We start from the raw sequence: 16,087 nt of genomic DNA, 5'->3' as shown, positions 1-16,087 counted from the left end.
GCCCCTCCGGGGGCTCCCCGGCCCCGGAGCTCCACGCCGTGAAGGAGCGATTCTGGGGTGGAAAAACCCGGATTTGGGCCGCTGCGAGCCTCGGGGACCGGTTCAGGGGAAGCAGGGAATCCCCGCCGCTCCGAACCCAGGAGCCGTGGGGGGGTCCCCAAGGGGTCTGCTCCCTCGGGGGGATGGGGCGATGCGCAGGGCCCGCCGCAGCTCTCCCTGCTTCCACGGCCCGGCTCCCACGGCGGTCGGTTTGCAGGATGGGGATGGCCCCTGGGAAGGGGATGGGTCTGAGTCCCGTGGGGTGGGCGAGCCGCCCCCTCCAACCCCGGTAATGCAAGGTGGGAGCTTCAGGCTCAGCTCCGACTTGAAAAACATATATATATATAGAGGTAGAGTAGCTTCAGGAGTGCCAGGGACATCCTGTCCCCAAGGGCCATCCCCAAACACCCCAGCGGCCGCGGGTTCTGGGAGCTCTGGGACGCAGCAGGGCCATGCACCTGGGCAGGGGGATGCACAGGCAGCCGAAGCAAACGGCTCGTGGAGGGGCAGTGCCCCAGGGCCAGGCACCGCGTCCCACCCCTGTGCCACAGCGCAGAGGAACAGAAGCCCCCGGCCGCACACATTGCTCCAAGCCCTGCTCTGAGGGTCCAGGCGGGCACTGCTTCTCGCAGGGCCAAGGCAGGCTCCGCTCGGGAACGGCAGCCGGCTTTGAGACTCGCAGCTGTCAGCTGAGGAGGTGAAGAACTGGGCAAGGGGGAACCTGCAGGGACAAGCCCTTCCCAAAGCTGCCCCCCAGAATGTTTATCCAGCCCCATTTTTGCACCCTCTGCCCCAAAAAGCGGCAAGTGTGGGACAAAAGCCCACTCGCACGCCGGGTTTGTCCTTGGGAGCACGGGGCACCCTCGGCGGCACAAGGACAAGCCACCCAGCTCCTTCCTCCAGCCTCGCACTCAACCACCGCATTTGCATGAAAATTCACGTTCGCTGCTGGTTTTGTTCTGCTCGAAAAGCAAAATTACTTTTTTTGAGACCCAAATATTTTCCCCACAGAGCGAGAAGGCCATTGGCAAGGGCTGATGGCGTTTCCCAGCTCCGGGCAGGATGGCAACTCTTTGCATTACAATGAAGGATTCTGCTCCACCCTCAATCACTTGAAAATAATGAATCCAGTTTCATGATTTCTTCCTCCCAAGGTTACGTTGGTCTGGTCTTTTTCCTCGTTGCTGGTGATTAACATCTGGGCCCTCCAAGGAAGGGGCTGAAAAACTACTCACGGGAGCGCCGTGCCTTGCAACCCTGCGCAGGGGCAACAGCAAAGCTCTGAAGTTTACTGATGTATGAGATACGTGTGTTTAACAGAAGTCCGAGCGTGGCACAAGGGAAAGATGTTATATTAGCGCTAACGCTGATCATGTAACTGGAGGATCTCGTCTTTTTTTTTTTTTGTTTGATTAAACAAAGATTTTAAACGCTAGCGTAGAGGCTCTGTGGAATTATTTCCCAAGAAATTAACAGAAACCTGTGCACACAGGTATGGAAAAAGCAAATAAACCACTCGATACTGCTCAGAATTTCAAAAGCCACTTTATAAAGCAAATAAAAATATTTACTGATTTGGTACACGCACACAGAAAATCCCTAGAAAGAGTGCTAAAAATGAATGGAAACTGTCATTGGCAGCTATTTTAAATTATATATCAAAACAGACAAATACACCTTCCGTGCTTGTTTATGTTACAGTAACAGTCAAAAACAGGCACAAGTTGTAAAAGTTGAAATGTTTTACTTCAAAGTCCAAAAAAAACCCCAACAAAACCTCCCCTCTGTGAGAAATTCAAGGAAGCATCCGACACGGAATACCGACAGACGTGTCTTTAAACACCATGCTCTGCAGGCTGCCTGCTGTGTCTTCCCCAAGAGTTAATAAAATCCGATTTCTATGCATTCTTTAAAACTCCGGTCTGGTTTCAGGCTCTTATGCGTGAAGTAAAGGATGTTTGGAGTTCAGATTGACAGGCACGGCTAAGCACAGCTTGTATATGTAATAAAGACAAAACAGCACTTCTACCTCATCAAAAGTCTCACAGGCAAATTAGCAAGTCTAGTTTACTTGTATTTTGCCATACGCTATTTCCAAGCGACGTAGCCCCCCCCCCCCCCCCCCCCCCAATAATCAGTTTGGTAAGAAATGTGCACATTTAAAACAAGTATCATAGTTTAAAAACTACAAGGATATTTCTTAAGGATTCCATGCCCCCCGCCCCCCAATTAATAAAAGAACAAAACCAAAAATCCCAGACTTTTTCTATACTTAAAAAGAAAAAAAAAAAAGACAGAAATTAAAACTACAACAACAACAAAAACCCAAGTCAAGAGCTAATTCCAGCTGTATCTTCCTGAGGTAGGTGGTAGCGGGTAGGGCCTCCCGGGGCCGTATGCCTGCAAACAAACAAAAGCAAGCATTTATTTTTTGGATTAACATCACAGTAAACAAGTTAGCCGAGCTTGAGGCGCCATACGAAAATGAAACAATACATCCTTTGCACAGAAAGGTACCACAGGCCGAGCTGAACGGCTCTTATCGGATGCTCTCCTGAAAACACAAGCTTTAGCCTCCACCAGCGGAGAGCGGTTCTGTACGGCCTCAGCCGCGCCACGGGAGGAGCCACGCTTCTAAATCGGAAATAAATTCCCCAAAAGAGAGCACCGAGGGCAAGTTACTGCCGCGCTGTAACTCCTCTGCACGTTCTCTGCTTTCAGCAGTGCTGGAGGCAAAAAGGTACAGGGCGTTGAAGCCACACACGCACACACGAAGGGCAGGTCTGAAACGCAAGTTGCTAGTTCCTGCAGAAGCGCGGGGCTTTGCAGGACCCACGCTTACGCTTTACACCGAGTAACGATGCCTTTTTTGTGGACTAACGACAGCACCGATTTGAGATGCCCGATGCCTGCACACTGTTCGCAGCATTAGTCAGGTTTAGTTTTTGAGAAGAAAAAAATTATTTTCCCTCAACTACCAGCTTTCTGGTTTAGCTGTGAGTAATCTCACGCAAAAGCAGGGCAGATGTTTTTACAGAGAAGCATTTTAAGGAAAAAAAGAAAAAAACCAACCACCAAAAAACCCCAAACCCAACTGTATTTGTTACAGAAGCAGCATTTTTCAACACATTAATTTAAAAAAAAAACCTAATGTAAAAGATGTCTAAATTCCACCTTAGACTGTATTTTTGTATTTAAGTTTAGATGAGGCGTTCTGTACCTCAACTATTTGGTGAAAAATCTCTCAGAAAATTTCATAAGAAGCCCCCTTGAAACATTTAAAATTATTTCAAAGCCTGATATACCGCAGAGACCAGGAAGTTAATTAAACGAGATGCACCAACAACAGCTATAGGGCTCGCTTTGTTTCGTTTCTTACTCGAAGGGTTTTTCTGGTGGTGGGGGAAGAGGGGCTTCCCTTTATTTCTTTAAAAGAGAGATCCATCTCAGCCTGTCCTACGGGGAAACGGAAGAGGCAGCGAGGAGCAAACCTGTGACGGGAGGCTCGCCTCAGCCTGCCCATTAGACCCCGCTTGCAAAGGGCTCGCAGACGCGCGGAACACACCGCTTCCAGTACCAGGAAGGTTTTAAGTTTGTTTCCAGTTTGATTGTAATCAGTTATAAAGGGAAACAAATTGACTATACCCCTTGAAAGAAATCCTTCTAGTTACATAAATAGCACCAATTGCTGTAAGAATCACAATTCAGAGGCAGTGTGAGAGCTGCGCAGGACATCTATCTGGACATTCAGTTGTGTATTACTACAGACTAAAATAAAAATGTCAAACACCTGCACGACACCATCAAGACTATGAGTTTTCTGGAACAGCTGGAAGACACCAACAAATCCCCACTACCACTGAGCGACCCATATCCATGGCGGTTGCATTAATTTTGTAAGCACTTTGTAGCGGCGTGTTTATTAACCTCTTCAGACCATGTTGTGTATGCTGTAAAAAAAGAATTCAGAGGTGAAAGGGACCAAAGATAATTATTTATGCTGCTATGTGTCACCACTTCCACTTGAATCCCTTTTCAAGGCTTTAAAGCTTTGAAATTTACAGGCAGCAGCGCTAGATTCAATTATTGGTTTTGCACCCTAAACCCTTTAAGGTAGCTTCTAATTTTACTCCAGTGCTGCCAGCCCCGAGGGAATAATGACATCTAGAAGTTCATTTAAAAATAACAAAAAAAAGAGGCAACAAAAATTTAAAAGGCGCTTAAAAAAAACAGTTGGAAAGCAGCCCAACGGCCAAGGAGAATTTTGAAGGAACAAACTGACTTGAGCTGAAAGATTTGTCCTTAATGACCATCACATATCTGAATACAAATAAAACCGTCGTCACCACCCGGTTTTAACTTTGTTTGGTGATCCAGCAGACACATCCCGCACTAGTGACAGGTGGATCGCGTTTTGGGCAAGACTGCAGTGTTAGCAAACGGCAATATGCCTCCTACTTAATCATTCAGGTGGCAAACAGCTGGAGCTGGGAGGGCGGAGGTCCTCTGTCACTGCCAGGCTGCAGACGGCCGCGGTGCTGCCAGAGCCCACAGTTAGGGGAGAGCTTTCCAAACGAGAACTAACAGGGGATGCCCTCCCTGAGCCCACGCTGTGCTGGAACACAGCCGCCCATCACCTTTGTGATTCCGGCTGTAGCTGCTACACATGAAGATTTAAGGTTGGGAATGAACTAGTTTAAGCACCAATTCCTTTTGCAAATACATCCACCTAGGCAGCCCTGGGTAAAGGCTAGAGCAGAGTACAGCGTAGCAGACAGACTTTTTTCAAGTATCTATTCTCCAGCCCTAATTAAATACCACCCAGACTCCACCAGCACCAAAATCCTCCACTGATTTTTCTACATTATGACAGCAGCCCCTGTTACAGATTAGTGCAATTATGCATTTATTCCTTTGTCTCCAGTGTTTCGGGTAAACCTGTGTAACACAAAATGAAAGATTTCTGAAAACTGATCCTATCAATACACCTCATCCAAATTCGAAATACACTTCTAAAAAAAACCAAACCAACCACTGGGGAGTAGTTGGGCAGCACAGCCAGGATTCAAGCCCCACTGTTTCCCCAGGGTGGGATCACAATCCACCACATCCAGTTTTGCTTATAGCCAAACCAGTCCTAAAAGGATCCGTACTGGTAATGCCTCCCCTCTATACCTGGAGCAAGAGTGCACGATGGCATACTTGCCTCTCTTTTCCCTGTTTCTTGCTGCAAAACCAATACAACAACTGAACAAGCTGAAGACAATTCTTACTCCAGTCTTAAAAAAAGCCTCCTCTGCACTAAAAGCGCTTCAGGGTAGGAGTCGGGGCGGGGGGAGAAGGGACTCTCACTGCTGCTGCCAAGGCTTCAGCCGAACAAGAGTTTAAGAGTTGGGAGCGCTGGGGCAGCCTGCTTGCTGGCTATAGATCTTTTCAGCAGCACCATGTAATCCCGCAGTCGGCAGACAATGCTGAGAACGGTATTAGCAGCTCACAGGCTGCTTCTGCTGGGCTTCGGTCCTCACGAGCTGAACCAGGGAGAGAAGCACACGGCACTCTGCAACAAGCTTCCCCAGGAAAGGCCAAAGGCTCTTCTCTTACAAACTTGGTTCGACAGTACCTGTGTTTATTGTGTTAGCTGCCTCAAAGCCCCCACACCATAACAATGCCATGGTGCAAAAGTGGTTGTGACAGACAGCGCTACCTGAGTCTCCCGACCAGAACAGAAGAGAAAAACATAAAGCAGACAAAGAAATCAGAGAAGTGGTAAAAATGCTGTAAGGTGGCTTTCACAAATGCTTTATGACATTATGATTTAAATGGATTGTACTCGCAGTCCCCGCTGTATAAGCGAAGGAGACTGGGATATTATCCAATACGCACACTGCGGGACAGAATTTATACCTCTGTGAAAATGACCACGTGCTGCCAATAGCATGGAGAAACAGTCCCAGAAATCAAACACCAAATTTGACCACGTTTGTGCTGTACCGTGTAACATAAATGTTTGTGTACTCGGGAGATGGGCAGGCTGGGAAGAAGAGAAGAAAAAGAAGAGCGGACACTAAAAAGTGTCTTGTCTTGACCGCGTTTGTGAGAGGTGGCTGGACCAGGTCTCAACAGAAGGCAGATTTCAAACAGTCTGTGCCTTAGTTTCCATATAAAGGATTGGGAAACAGTGCTGTTACCAAGCAGCTGCGCACTCTTCCTCCTCTTTCCCCATTGCTGGTCAGTAACCTTCCCACCTCTGAGTAATTGTTCTGACTTACCAAAACAGCTACAGCACTTAAAAGTTAATATAGATACCTGAAATTTATTTTAAGCTAGTATATAGCATAGTACACATTCAAATTTCTAGTACAAGTGTATTTGCAGATTACGTTTTTACTGGGAATATACACACACAAAAATCACATAAGCAAAATCACCTGCTGTTTTCAAGAAGCATTTTAATTCTCTGGCATTTTCATAAACTGATGACAAAGTCACCTATAATTTCAGATGAGGTTCTCCTATCACGCTCACTTATTTTCATTTAACCGCACAAAGCTATTTTCACGTGTACTTTCACAGGCGTGTTTATTTCTCTGGCTACTAGAATCTAACATTTGCATTCAAGTAGTTTTTCAGCTAAGAGAAAGCCAATAAACACTCCAGGGGAAAAAAAATTAATGAAGTCCTAAGAATCTACATTTCCAACATACTGGGGAGAAACCCTTCTATCCCCAAAATCTGTAGTTGATAGATTTGCTTACAGAAGAGGAAGACTCTGGTTGAAATACTTGCCTTCAGATTATGTTTTCTCAGGCTGCAAGAAGTGCATGACTTGGTAGCATGTTTGATCTATGTACTTTTAACGAAAAGCAGTGGCAGGGCAGTCACAGCATGGGCCATTTGCCAGGGGTACCCACGGAGAGGCTGGACAAGGCTGGGAAGCTTACCTGTCAGTGCTCCTGCTGGTGACACAGCTACTGGGCTAAAACCAGCTCAGGAACGCCTACCAGTGCGGCATTCGCTCTCCATGGCCACACGTGAAGGCAGCCTTACTCAGGAGGAGAACAAAACCTGCATATGGGGCAATGTTTTCCTACCTGTCTTCCCCTGTCCATCCGATCTTCAGGCCTCTGTGGGTAGCTCATTGGTCCGCCCAGCCCCTGGTACTGGCTCGGCTGGTACTGATTTTGGGATTGCAGCATGCGGTTCCAGGCAAGAAGAGGAGCAGCCCCGGCAGTTCTGTGTAAAGAAGAAACATGCTGCAGCATGAACTTAGCTTCTAGAGAGTTTCACACCACAAAATCCAGATTTCTATGGTCTTCTATGATAAATGATTCAATCTCTTTCTGAGCGAAACACTGTCACATCAACTATGCCTGCAGCGGTACCGCAGATGGCCAAGTCGTTAGACATAAATCGGGGAGGGGGGAATATCTCCCAAGATTCTCCTACCAAAAGGCCACGTTTGCTTACTGCTTCCTTCACCACAGCTTGAAAGCTACAGAACCAGGTACAAGCGGGAAATTCAATTTTACAAATCAGAGGTTTTTCAAACTCCTTGGAAGGACCCCGTCCGGCTTTTATTTTAGGGGCAAATTTGCCAATTCATCCGCACTGATCTTGAACGTAGATTAAAACCCAGATACCTCCAAGTCAGCTAAATGTAACACACCATCCAGAGAGTAAACATGTGCGATACAGGAGAATGAGGCTTTCTTTTCTAAATGTCCAGACTCTTTCTGGGAGTCCATTCTTTCTAGTTAATTGCAGGTTGCAAATGAATTCTTACTGCGAGTATTCTGAATCTAGGGTAGGGGCCTTGGCTGTTTTTTCCCATCCATTATTCTGCTCAATATGTCAGAAGGTCTGATCGGGAAGAAACCTTTTCAAGTTCTATTGATGCCGTTTTCAATTGACCACGGTGACCTAGCAACATAAGCACTAATTGGCATGGACTGACTGACATTTGGTGTACAGTTTATATGGGAACGCAAATTCAACATCCATTATAACCCAGTTTGCCATCCCAGATTACTAACAGCAAGAAATGTTTTAATTGCCTTCAAGTACCTATTCTAACATTACAATTATAAAGCAACAGGTATAATACATCAAATCATTGTCTGATTAAAAATATTTAGAAAAATGACACAGCCATGATATAGTCTTTAAAGCTGAGGACGGGTAAGGGTACAATCCCTTACAGAATTCATAGCAGTTATGGTTTGCAGTACAAGGTATTGTTGTAAAGGAAAAACATTGGATAGTCGAGACAGTTAATCTTTTCTGACCCCTGTTTAAGACTGAGTCAGCTGAAGAGTGTGCTGCCAGCCTGCTAAGAGACAGGAGCAGCAGAGAGCACGAGCACTGCATTTCAGATGTACCTGCTGTGCCGCTGAACTGCAAGTTACTCTGTACGTCTTCATAGAGCCTTGCCTAGATTTGCTGGGTTAAACTGGCGGGACTTCAGCCTCGGAGGAGTAACCCTACCCAGAGGCTGATATATTCTTTGAAACACACCCGCAGGTCAGAGGGGAGGTGTGACTTTCCTGACCAAGGGAGGATTCGCAGCCAGCTGTACAATGTTGGGCAACCTGAGCTTGGGGCAACTGAGGGAGTGATGCTGGGAGAGGAAGGACTTTTAAACACACATTTCACCAGCTGGAACAGAGCCACAGCTGGAATCAAGACAGGTAAACTTAAGATTAAAATGAATGAGAACAGTCATTTTGGATGTGAAGGCTTTTGGTTTGGGATGCAGATTGCTTTTGGCTTCACACTAAAGCCTGCAAGACGGCTGCTCCACCTGGTCAGATTAAGACCTGCCTGAATTTTAGAAAGGCAAAGAAGCTCCTACCATCTCTAGAAGTGAAGTGCCTCAATCCCCGTTTATAAAAGTACAAGTCTTACCTGATGAATATGCAATTGGTAAATACGATGTGCAATACACGTACTAAAATTGAACATGCACAAAGGCTAAGTGGTAACACTGAACCGTGTGGTTTTTAGTTTTAGCTTCAGACGTATGTCTAGAAATGCACAATGTTGTCCAAATCGTTCCATTACAAGGAGCAACACTGTATTTAAAGTTAACAGCACATGACACTTTCAGGGACTAAACACTCAAGATCAGTATTCTAAGTAAGATATTCCTTCTGATTAAGTGTTTTGAGCACTAACTCCCCCCACCCCCATTATTTCTAGAAACCAGCAGACTCTCCAGGAAGAATACATTGCTCAGCCTTAAGGAAAACTACAGGGAATTACCTCTACAGCCCCAGCTCTAGGACTTCCATCAACAGTCACTCTGCCTCTACAACTCTGCTAACGTGCTCATGATAAATACCCTCAGCGACTGGTGATCACAGGCCAACACTTGCTACATGCCTGGAACGGGAAAGTTTGACACAAATTTCATTTTACATTAGTATGTTTTTGGCAGAGTTTAAACTTTTCGTTTAATGAAGTGCTGCTTAGTGAAAAGTTGGGATATTTAACAAATGAAACACATTAACACTAATAGCACTATTATGTCGGGGCATTTTTGCTTTGAGGCCATCTGAAAGAGCAAGATTGGTGACTTTCCGTTGGAACCACTACATATTCTAGAGGATAAACCTAGCAGGAAAGAAAAAATGAAAAGCTGCAACGCATTTTCTGATCTTAAAGCCGGAGAAGCAGCTTATACCTTTTTGCAGCTCTTAATTCACAGAACTATGTACTACTTTTAAAAAACAAGAATTTAGATTTTCATTTGGTGAACAGAAATCAGGAAATTACAGTCCCCGCAGCACTTGACTTCAGGTTCGTCTAGTGGATGCATTAATTGGTGATTCAAATTCCCCGAGGGTGGAGATTTGTACGCAGCAAAGTCGTGCCTCACGGGTAACAAAGAAAGAATTCTGCCACTTGGAATATCACACGAGTTGATATTGGCAAAGTCACTCAAGTGCACTATGCAGAGTTACGTTAACTTACGATTAAACCAAAGCACATACATAAAGGACAGCTAAAATACAACCTCAGGAAACTTTGCATAGTAACATATTTATTTGTTCCAACCTCTGCCCCTTTGGAAATCTCTTCTACAAGCAGGCTAAGCAAAAGGCTTTGCTTAACCAGAGTACAAATTTCCGTCAGCCAGGAAAGCAGGTAGCCAATATTATATAGATAACCTCTGAAAGATATCAGATCACCAGCACTGAAGGCAAAAGCATGAAATAAATCATCTGCAATCTCCAGTAACGCACCCCAGTCAGACCAGGGCCTGAACAGGACATGATGAAAGGTGTCCTCTTCAATGGCAACCCACCAATTTTATTTTATTTGTTGCACGCTGAATTGCATCACTAAATTTAAAAGTAAGAATTCTTATGCAGGAGACGAGATCATCTGGGTTCTGACGAAGCAGCAGCCTTATGCTGTTGGGTTTTTCCCACCCAGGCCTGTGAAGCAAGAGCTAGTATAGCCCCCACTGCTATACACTATCCCTGAAATAGCACAAAGGCTCAAAGCTTTCCTGGCAGGGGCAGGGCTCCTTGTTTATCCCATGCTTGATGTCGCAAATCAAGGATATCGTAGCCTCCTGTCAACCCACTTCATCTGAAAAGGCTGGAGCAGGGGCTGGCCTCTCCCTCAGTTACTTTCTTCCTGGGAGCAGAGGTGATGGAGAACAGAAATTCCTCGCTTGCTCTCCCCAGCAGCACCTTGTTGCTTGTGGAGCACCTGAAGCTGCAGCAGCAAGCGGGGACAGCCTTGGGGGTAGCAGTACAGGACACTGGCAGCTCCCAGGGAATTAACTGGGACACTGAAAAACCTCTTGTGGGTGGGGGTGGGGGCGGTTTCCAGTTCAACAGGTTCAGCCATTTTTTCCTGCACCAAGCCTATCTATATCCTTATGTTTCTGTTTAAACTTTTGCTTAAGTCTGCATGCTTATCTCTGTATGGCAACTAACTCAGTATCAGCCCTAAGCATCTGTTTGATTTGTTTCCCAAATCAAACACCTTCCAGGAACATGGCAAAATTACTCCTCCTCAGCACTGAAGCCATCAAGTTAGTGATTCTCATAAACCATCTGAGGTGTAACAAAGCACCGCCAGGGAGGTAAAGCACTGCAAATATACTGTCATCCCTCGAAAGCTAGAATGGCATTCTCCAAGCTTCTCTAAAGCTTATTTTCTAGGTGAAGATGATACACCTTCAATTTACAGTCACCCCAGGGGACACCAGTTCCCTCAAGGTTGGGAACTGAATGGTGAAGTCAGCACCGCAACACTAGAAGCACACTGGACGGGTCAGGAGATCGGATCGCAAACACCATCTGTCTGCAAAAATGCTCTAGAGTACTTGGGCAGCGTGCGGTCACTTCTAAAAATATTTGCACAAGCCAAGCACAGTAACCTCGTGACAGGAGTCTGATTAGAGACCCAGTCGATTATTACAATTGTAATAAAAATGTGTATTTCAAGTGAGAAACAAACAGAATTTCTAGCTGAAAAAAGTTATTTGTATGTGAATTGAGAAACTCTTCTGCTTTGCAAAAATCAACAGCCGGGTACAATGATAAAAGTATAGCACTGTAAAAGTAACAACAAGTTACAGACCAGTAGCGATATTTCACAAAATGGTAGCACGTAAATTGGATTTAATTAAGGTGTGGGAATAGCAGCTTCCATGGACAAAGTAATATTAAAGTTTGTAACGCAAGATTCATTTATAATGCAATATTCCACATTGACGTGGCACAGGACAAGGGAGCCAGACTTATTTCAATAGGGATCAAAATGGTTGCCATGGAAAGTGTGATTGCGGAGAGCTCAATAAATTCTCCCAAAGCTGATATTTTCAATGGTTAACATTTGCAAATAAAACCATGAAAAAAAAAACCCCCGTTGTGCCTCAGAGCAGAAACTTCAAAGATCTCATATACGCTCTCATTCCTCCATAAATATAAATAAATGTCATTATTCATGGCTTTCACAGGTACGCTGGAGTTTATAAAGTCCATCTGACTTAAGGACATACAACCTATCAATGAAGGAGCGCATGTAAAACATCCCTTATTATCAAACCATGTCACATTCCTTCTATTCGATGGCACTTATTGGACTGCAGATTCCATAATCCTTCCCTGAGTCCCTTCTGCATTTAATTCAGTTCAGTCTTAAGTAGTTAAAGAAACTGTTTTCAGTGGCAACTAATAACTACTGACCTACAGTGACACTGCCCTACAATAGGCTTGTCAGGCCTGAAAAACTTGTACCAAAGAAGCTGATTAGGACTTCAAGAGGTTTGTAGCAAGAATCAATGGCTAGTCTGTACTAATGCTGCGGTTGCGGCACAGAAATGATAAAAGTGGAACACCATTAGTTATGCCTCATTAAGCTCCACAGCCCTCCTAAAAAGAAATTTGTTTAGCCTGTCCAAAATCTAATGCAGTTTTAAGCTCTCTGTGTTCAATTTCATAGTATCTCAAAAGCTTCAATAAGATAAAGGCCAAACAACCAAGAACGGTACCAAAGCACCAACAGTAAAGTTAATTTTGAAGTCTGAGTTTTAATGGAAAGTGTTTTTGCCTTTTTTTAAAAATACAAACTACTCAAGCCTTTTAAAGGATGAACACCACATAGTGCACCCACAAAATATAAATAAATCATGGACATTAACTTAAAAAAAACAACCCTGCTGTACAGCATGATTTCAAATTTAAAGCACCAAAGTTCAAAACAAAGAAAATAAAATCTGTGAAGCCTGGCAGAACCCAGTACATCCTCCTGGCCACATTTCCCAAAACTTCAATCCCTCCTGCCTTACCTTTGTGGTGCCTGTTGAAACAAGGGCGTAGGACCTCGCCAAGACTCCTGGGGTCTAAGATCTAGAGGGTAAAAAAACCATTAAAATAAAAAGGAGCAAGTATACTTAAGGAGCTGTGCTCCGCTTACTCTTACACACGCCTGAGAACGTCTTTTAAGAAGTCAGACAGAAAAGCTCAAACTGGATATACATTTCACCAAGTCGTTGGTTACTCTTGCTGATTTCGATACAGCCCTTATGCCCATCAGTGGCAAGCTCAGTATTAAAGGCAACTTTTTTTTTTTTTAAAATATGTCCAATAAGCTTCAAGTTATAAGAAGAATGAATTTTATTTGCTAGAAGTAGCGCTGGTTAGTGCTTGGACACTTCACAGGTATCTTCTCTTGAGTTTTTAAAAATGCAGACCCATGTCTGTTACTGTAACAAGTGAAGACTTCATTTAACAATTACATTTCTTACAAGTACATTCATCACTACGCTGTATGAAAAAATATAGATACATACACTGCTGTGTCATCAACACACACCATGTTCATGAGCAACAAATACTTAATACTCAAAATATGTGCAAGTTTCCCTCTGATTAGGCTAAATTATTCTGTAAAGCAAATTAAACGAATGACCAGGGCATGTAATAAAGCGAGCAGTTCCACTTTATTAATATTTAAAAATAAATATATATATTCAAACTAGTTTATCCATATATAGTTAGGATATATTTAAAGATATTTAAAAGTTGACCTAGACAATGACAATAAAAATCAATTAATGATCTCTCAGATAATGTAATCAGACTGAATTAAACCTTTTCGGGTAAAAACTTGGCCAGAGACCTAGCACTGCCGTAATAAGAAGCTGCAGTGAAAAAGACCACCCACTTCTCAATTGTTTCTTCTACCCAAACTCACTCCTCACAAAGACATAGCAGTAACAACATTGCTTTAACAGGACATGCAATTAAACGGTTGTTGTTGTTCTAAATAAACTGGTCAGTAAACAGGATAAAAGAAACAGCTAATCAATAGCTCCCCGGCCAGCCCACAACACTCAAATTGTGCATCCATCAAAAGCTTCAGTTTCAGTGACACCTTTGATTATTTTCAATGGTGTTTAAGTGTGACCTAATTTCAACAGCTGGTTCCAGAAGTTGTCTAATGGACCTACTGGGATGGGACAGTAACGCCCTGTTAAACTGCCAATATTCAAGTACACGAAAGCTTCGCAATAATTTGAAAGAAGGCGGGGGGAGAGACAGAGTAAAAAAATCTGTGCCTCTCAACTCTGCGTGGATTGTCTGCAGGCTGTAATGGTCCGACCCGGACAGAAGCCTTTCAGGGCAGCACCCGAGCGCGCAGGGGAGCGTGCAGGCAGCCCCCGCTCAGGATAACACCGCTTCGTCAGGGGAAATAAATTCTGACCCCAGCAGCTCCGCTGTTCCCCCCGGGCCTCCTCTGGGCACAGCTAATCCAGCCTACCCAGCCCAGCAACCCCTGAGCTGCAGAGGGGCACAGCCTGCACCTTATTTATTAAACACTGCATGTATATACACACACACACATCAACCTATATACCTCTCCCTCTTTATATACACACAGACACCTATATACTGTTATCAGCTGGTGCTCATCATCAGGTACAACTGGTTATTTCATGTACACTGTGACCAAACCAGTCTAACGTCACAAGGACCGAAGGTGGATAGGTGGCACTTTTATACCGACCAGCCTGTGAATTACAAGGACTTTCATGTGCATAAATAGGTTGCACTAACACAATGCTTCAGTGATGCTGTGTTTGCTTTCCAATACAAGATTAGTGCAACACATGAAAACCCAGGCCCATAACACTGTCTTCAGCTACTTTGGGGGAAATGAGCAATTAAGCCACAAGATTAAACTGATGCTTAAGAAAAAAGTATAAAGATGAAATTGCTTTAAAAAATTTAAAAAATTTGGCAAAGCCCAAGCGTGTCACCATTTTCAATCAAAAAGTCTGAAGACTTTATTTCTAATAATTTCGAAGTTTCACAGACACCAGCACCACAGAAATATGTGCAATACAGAAGAACGGAGTTCTGCTAAAAATGTTTACAGATGCACAAACCCCCTCTATCTGTAGTTACTAACACCTGTAGTTCTTCACCTGCAGCCGCCAGGATCAGGGCTAGGTTTTGGCTGTCACCACAACCCGACCTGGCTTAGCTCTCCTTTTGCTTGCTGGGAGGCACACACTTCCAGAAAAACACCTCTCTATATTCCAGGAAGAATAACTGCCCCGTTTCCCCACCCTTCTCCTCTGTGCAGGCTGAGCTAGGCAAGACCCCCAAGCATCTGGGCAATTATACAGACTAATACAGCCTCTCCCTCGCTGACCCTCCCTGGTCAGAACTTCACAGTTTAATTGAAGTTTAACAACACACTTCCCATTCCACTGCCAGGGTCAAATGGTGCTCTGGTGAGAAACCCAGTGAGATGATACTGGTCTCGCTCCCGTACAGTGTTTGCGATTCATACAGACCCCTGCCTGAGGGCTAGTTAAAAACTTGTGTCCTATTTAATCCACTTTCCACCTGAAAATGAAAGGACCCAGCTCTCCTGCTGTAACCACATCTTTTTGCAGCTCTAGGGAACAGTTTAAGAAAGAGTTTAATGAAATCATCATAAAAACATTTAAAGCCACCTTATTACTGTTCATTTTTATGGCTTTGACAGAGAACAATCTTTGAGGGAAAAAGTGTGGAGCAGTGAATTACACTTCAAAAAGGTACAAAATTGGAGAAGAAATGACAATTAATATTTTCTTCAGTCTTCAAAACTTAGGCATTTCCTAGACCTATAAGGCCAAATAAACTGCCTTCTCTAGCAGCTCCTCAAGTAACAATTTATCTAATCAGTGTGGCAATCAAAGACGAGATTTTGTGTTTACTGATTGCACTAATCAAAATCACTTTTCAAATGCAGCTAATTGACAAGTTTACTGACTGAAATGAAAGTCACAAATCAGATACCCCGTGCTGCAGAAACCAAATATGCCATTCACAGAGTACTGCCATACTGCACTTGACTCCCCAAGTTATCAGCACAGACAATTATTCATCAACTGAAAATTGGCACATCACAGTCAAATCAGAGAACAACAGTAAGGAACACCCACAGCAGCCTCTTGAGGAAGAGATGGCACTTTGGTTGACCGCATTGCCCTTCTAGAGTCTAATTTTACTTCGTCATACATATAAAAACA

General features: G+C 44.1%; 1 protein-coding gene across 1 annotated transcript in view; it reads right to left on the bottom strand.

Annotated features, from left to right (window-relative positions):
- Positions 1 to 1,565: 1,565 nt before the first annotated feature.
- The window catches only part of XRN2 (5'-3' exoribonuclease 2), a 52,385-nt gene continuing 37,863 nt past the window's right edge, over positions 1,566 to 16,087 (bottom strand). Inside the window, exons 28-30 of the mRNA XM_064445507.1 lie at positions 12,848 to 12,908; positions 7,131 to 7,272; positions 1,566 to 2,439 (exon numbers count right to left, since the gene is read on the bottom strand). Of these exons, the coding sequence (XP_064301577.1) occupies positions 2,377 to 2,439; positions 7,131 to 7,272; positions 12,848 to 12,908 (266 nt within the window). The 3' untranslated portion in view covers positions 1,566 to 2,376. The remainder of the gene's footprint in view (positions 2,440 to 7,130; positions 7,273 to 12,847; positions 12,909 to 16,087) is intronic.

The sequence above is a fragment of the Phalacrocorax carbo genome, chromosome 3, assembly GCF_963921805.1.
Source record: "Phalacrocorax carbo chromosome 3, bPhaCar2.1, whole genome shotgun sequence".
Taxonomy (NCBI): domain Eukaryota; kingdom Metazoa; phylum Chordata; class Aves; order Suliformes; family Phalacrocoracidae; genus Phalacrocorax; species Phalacrocorax carbo.
Note: the sequence above shows the minus strand (reverse complement) of the source record. Positions and strands in the feature narration are given on the sequence as shown.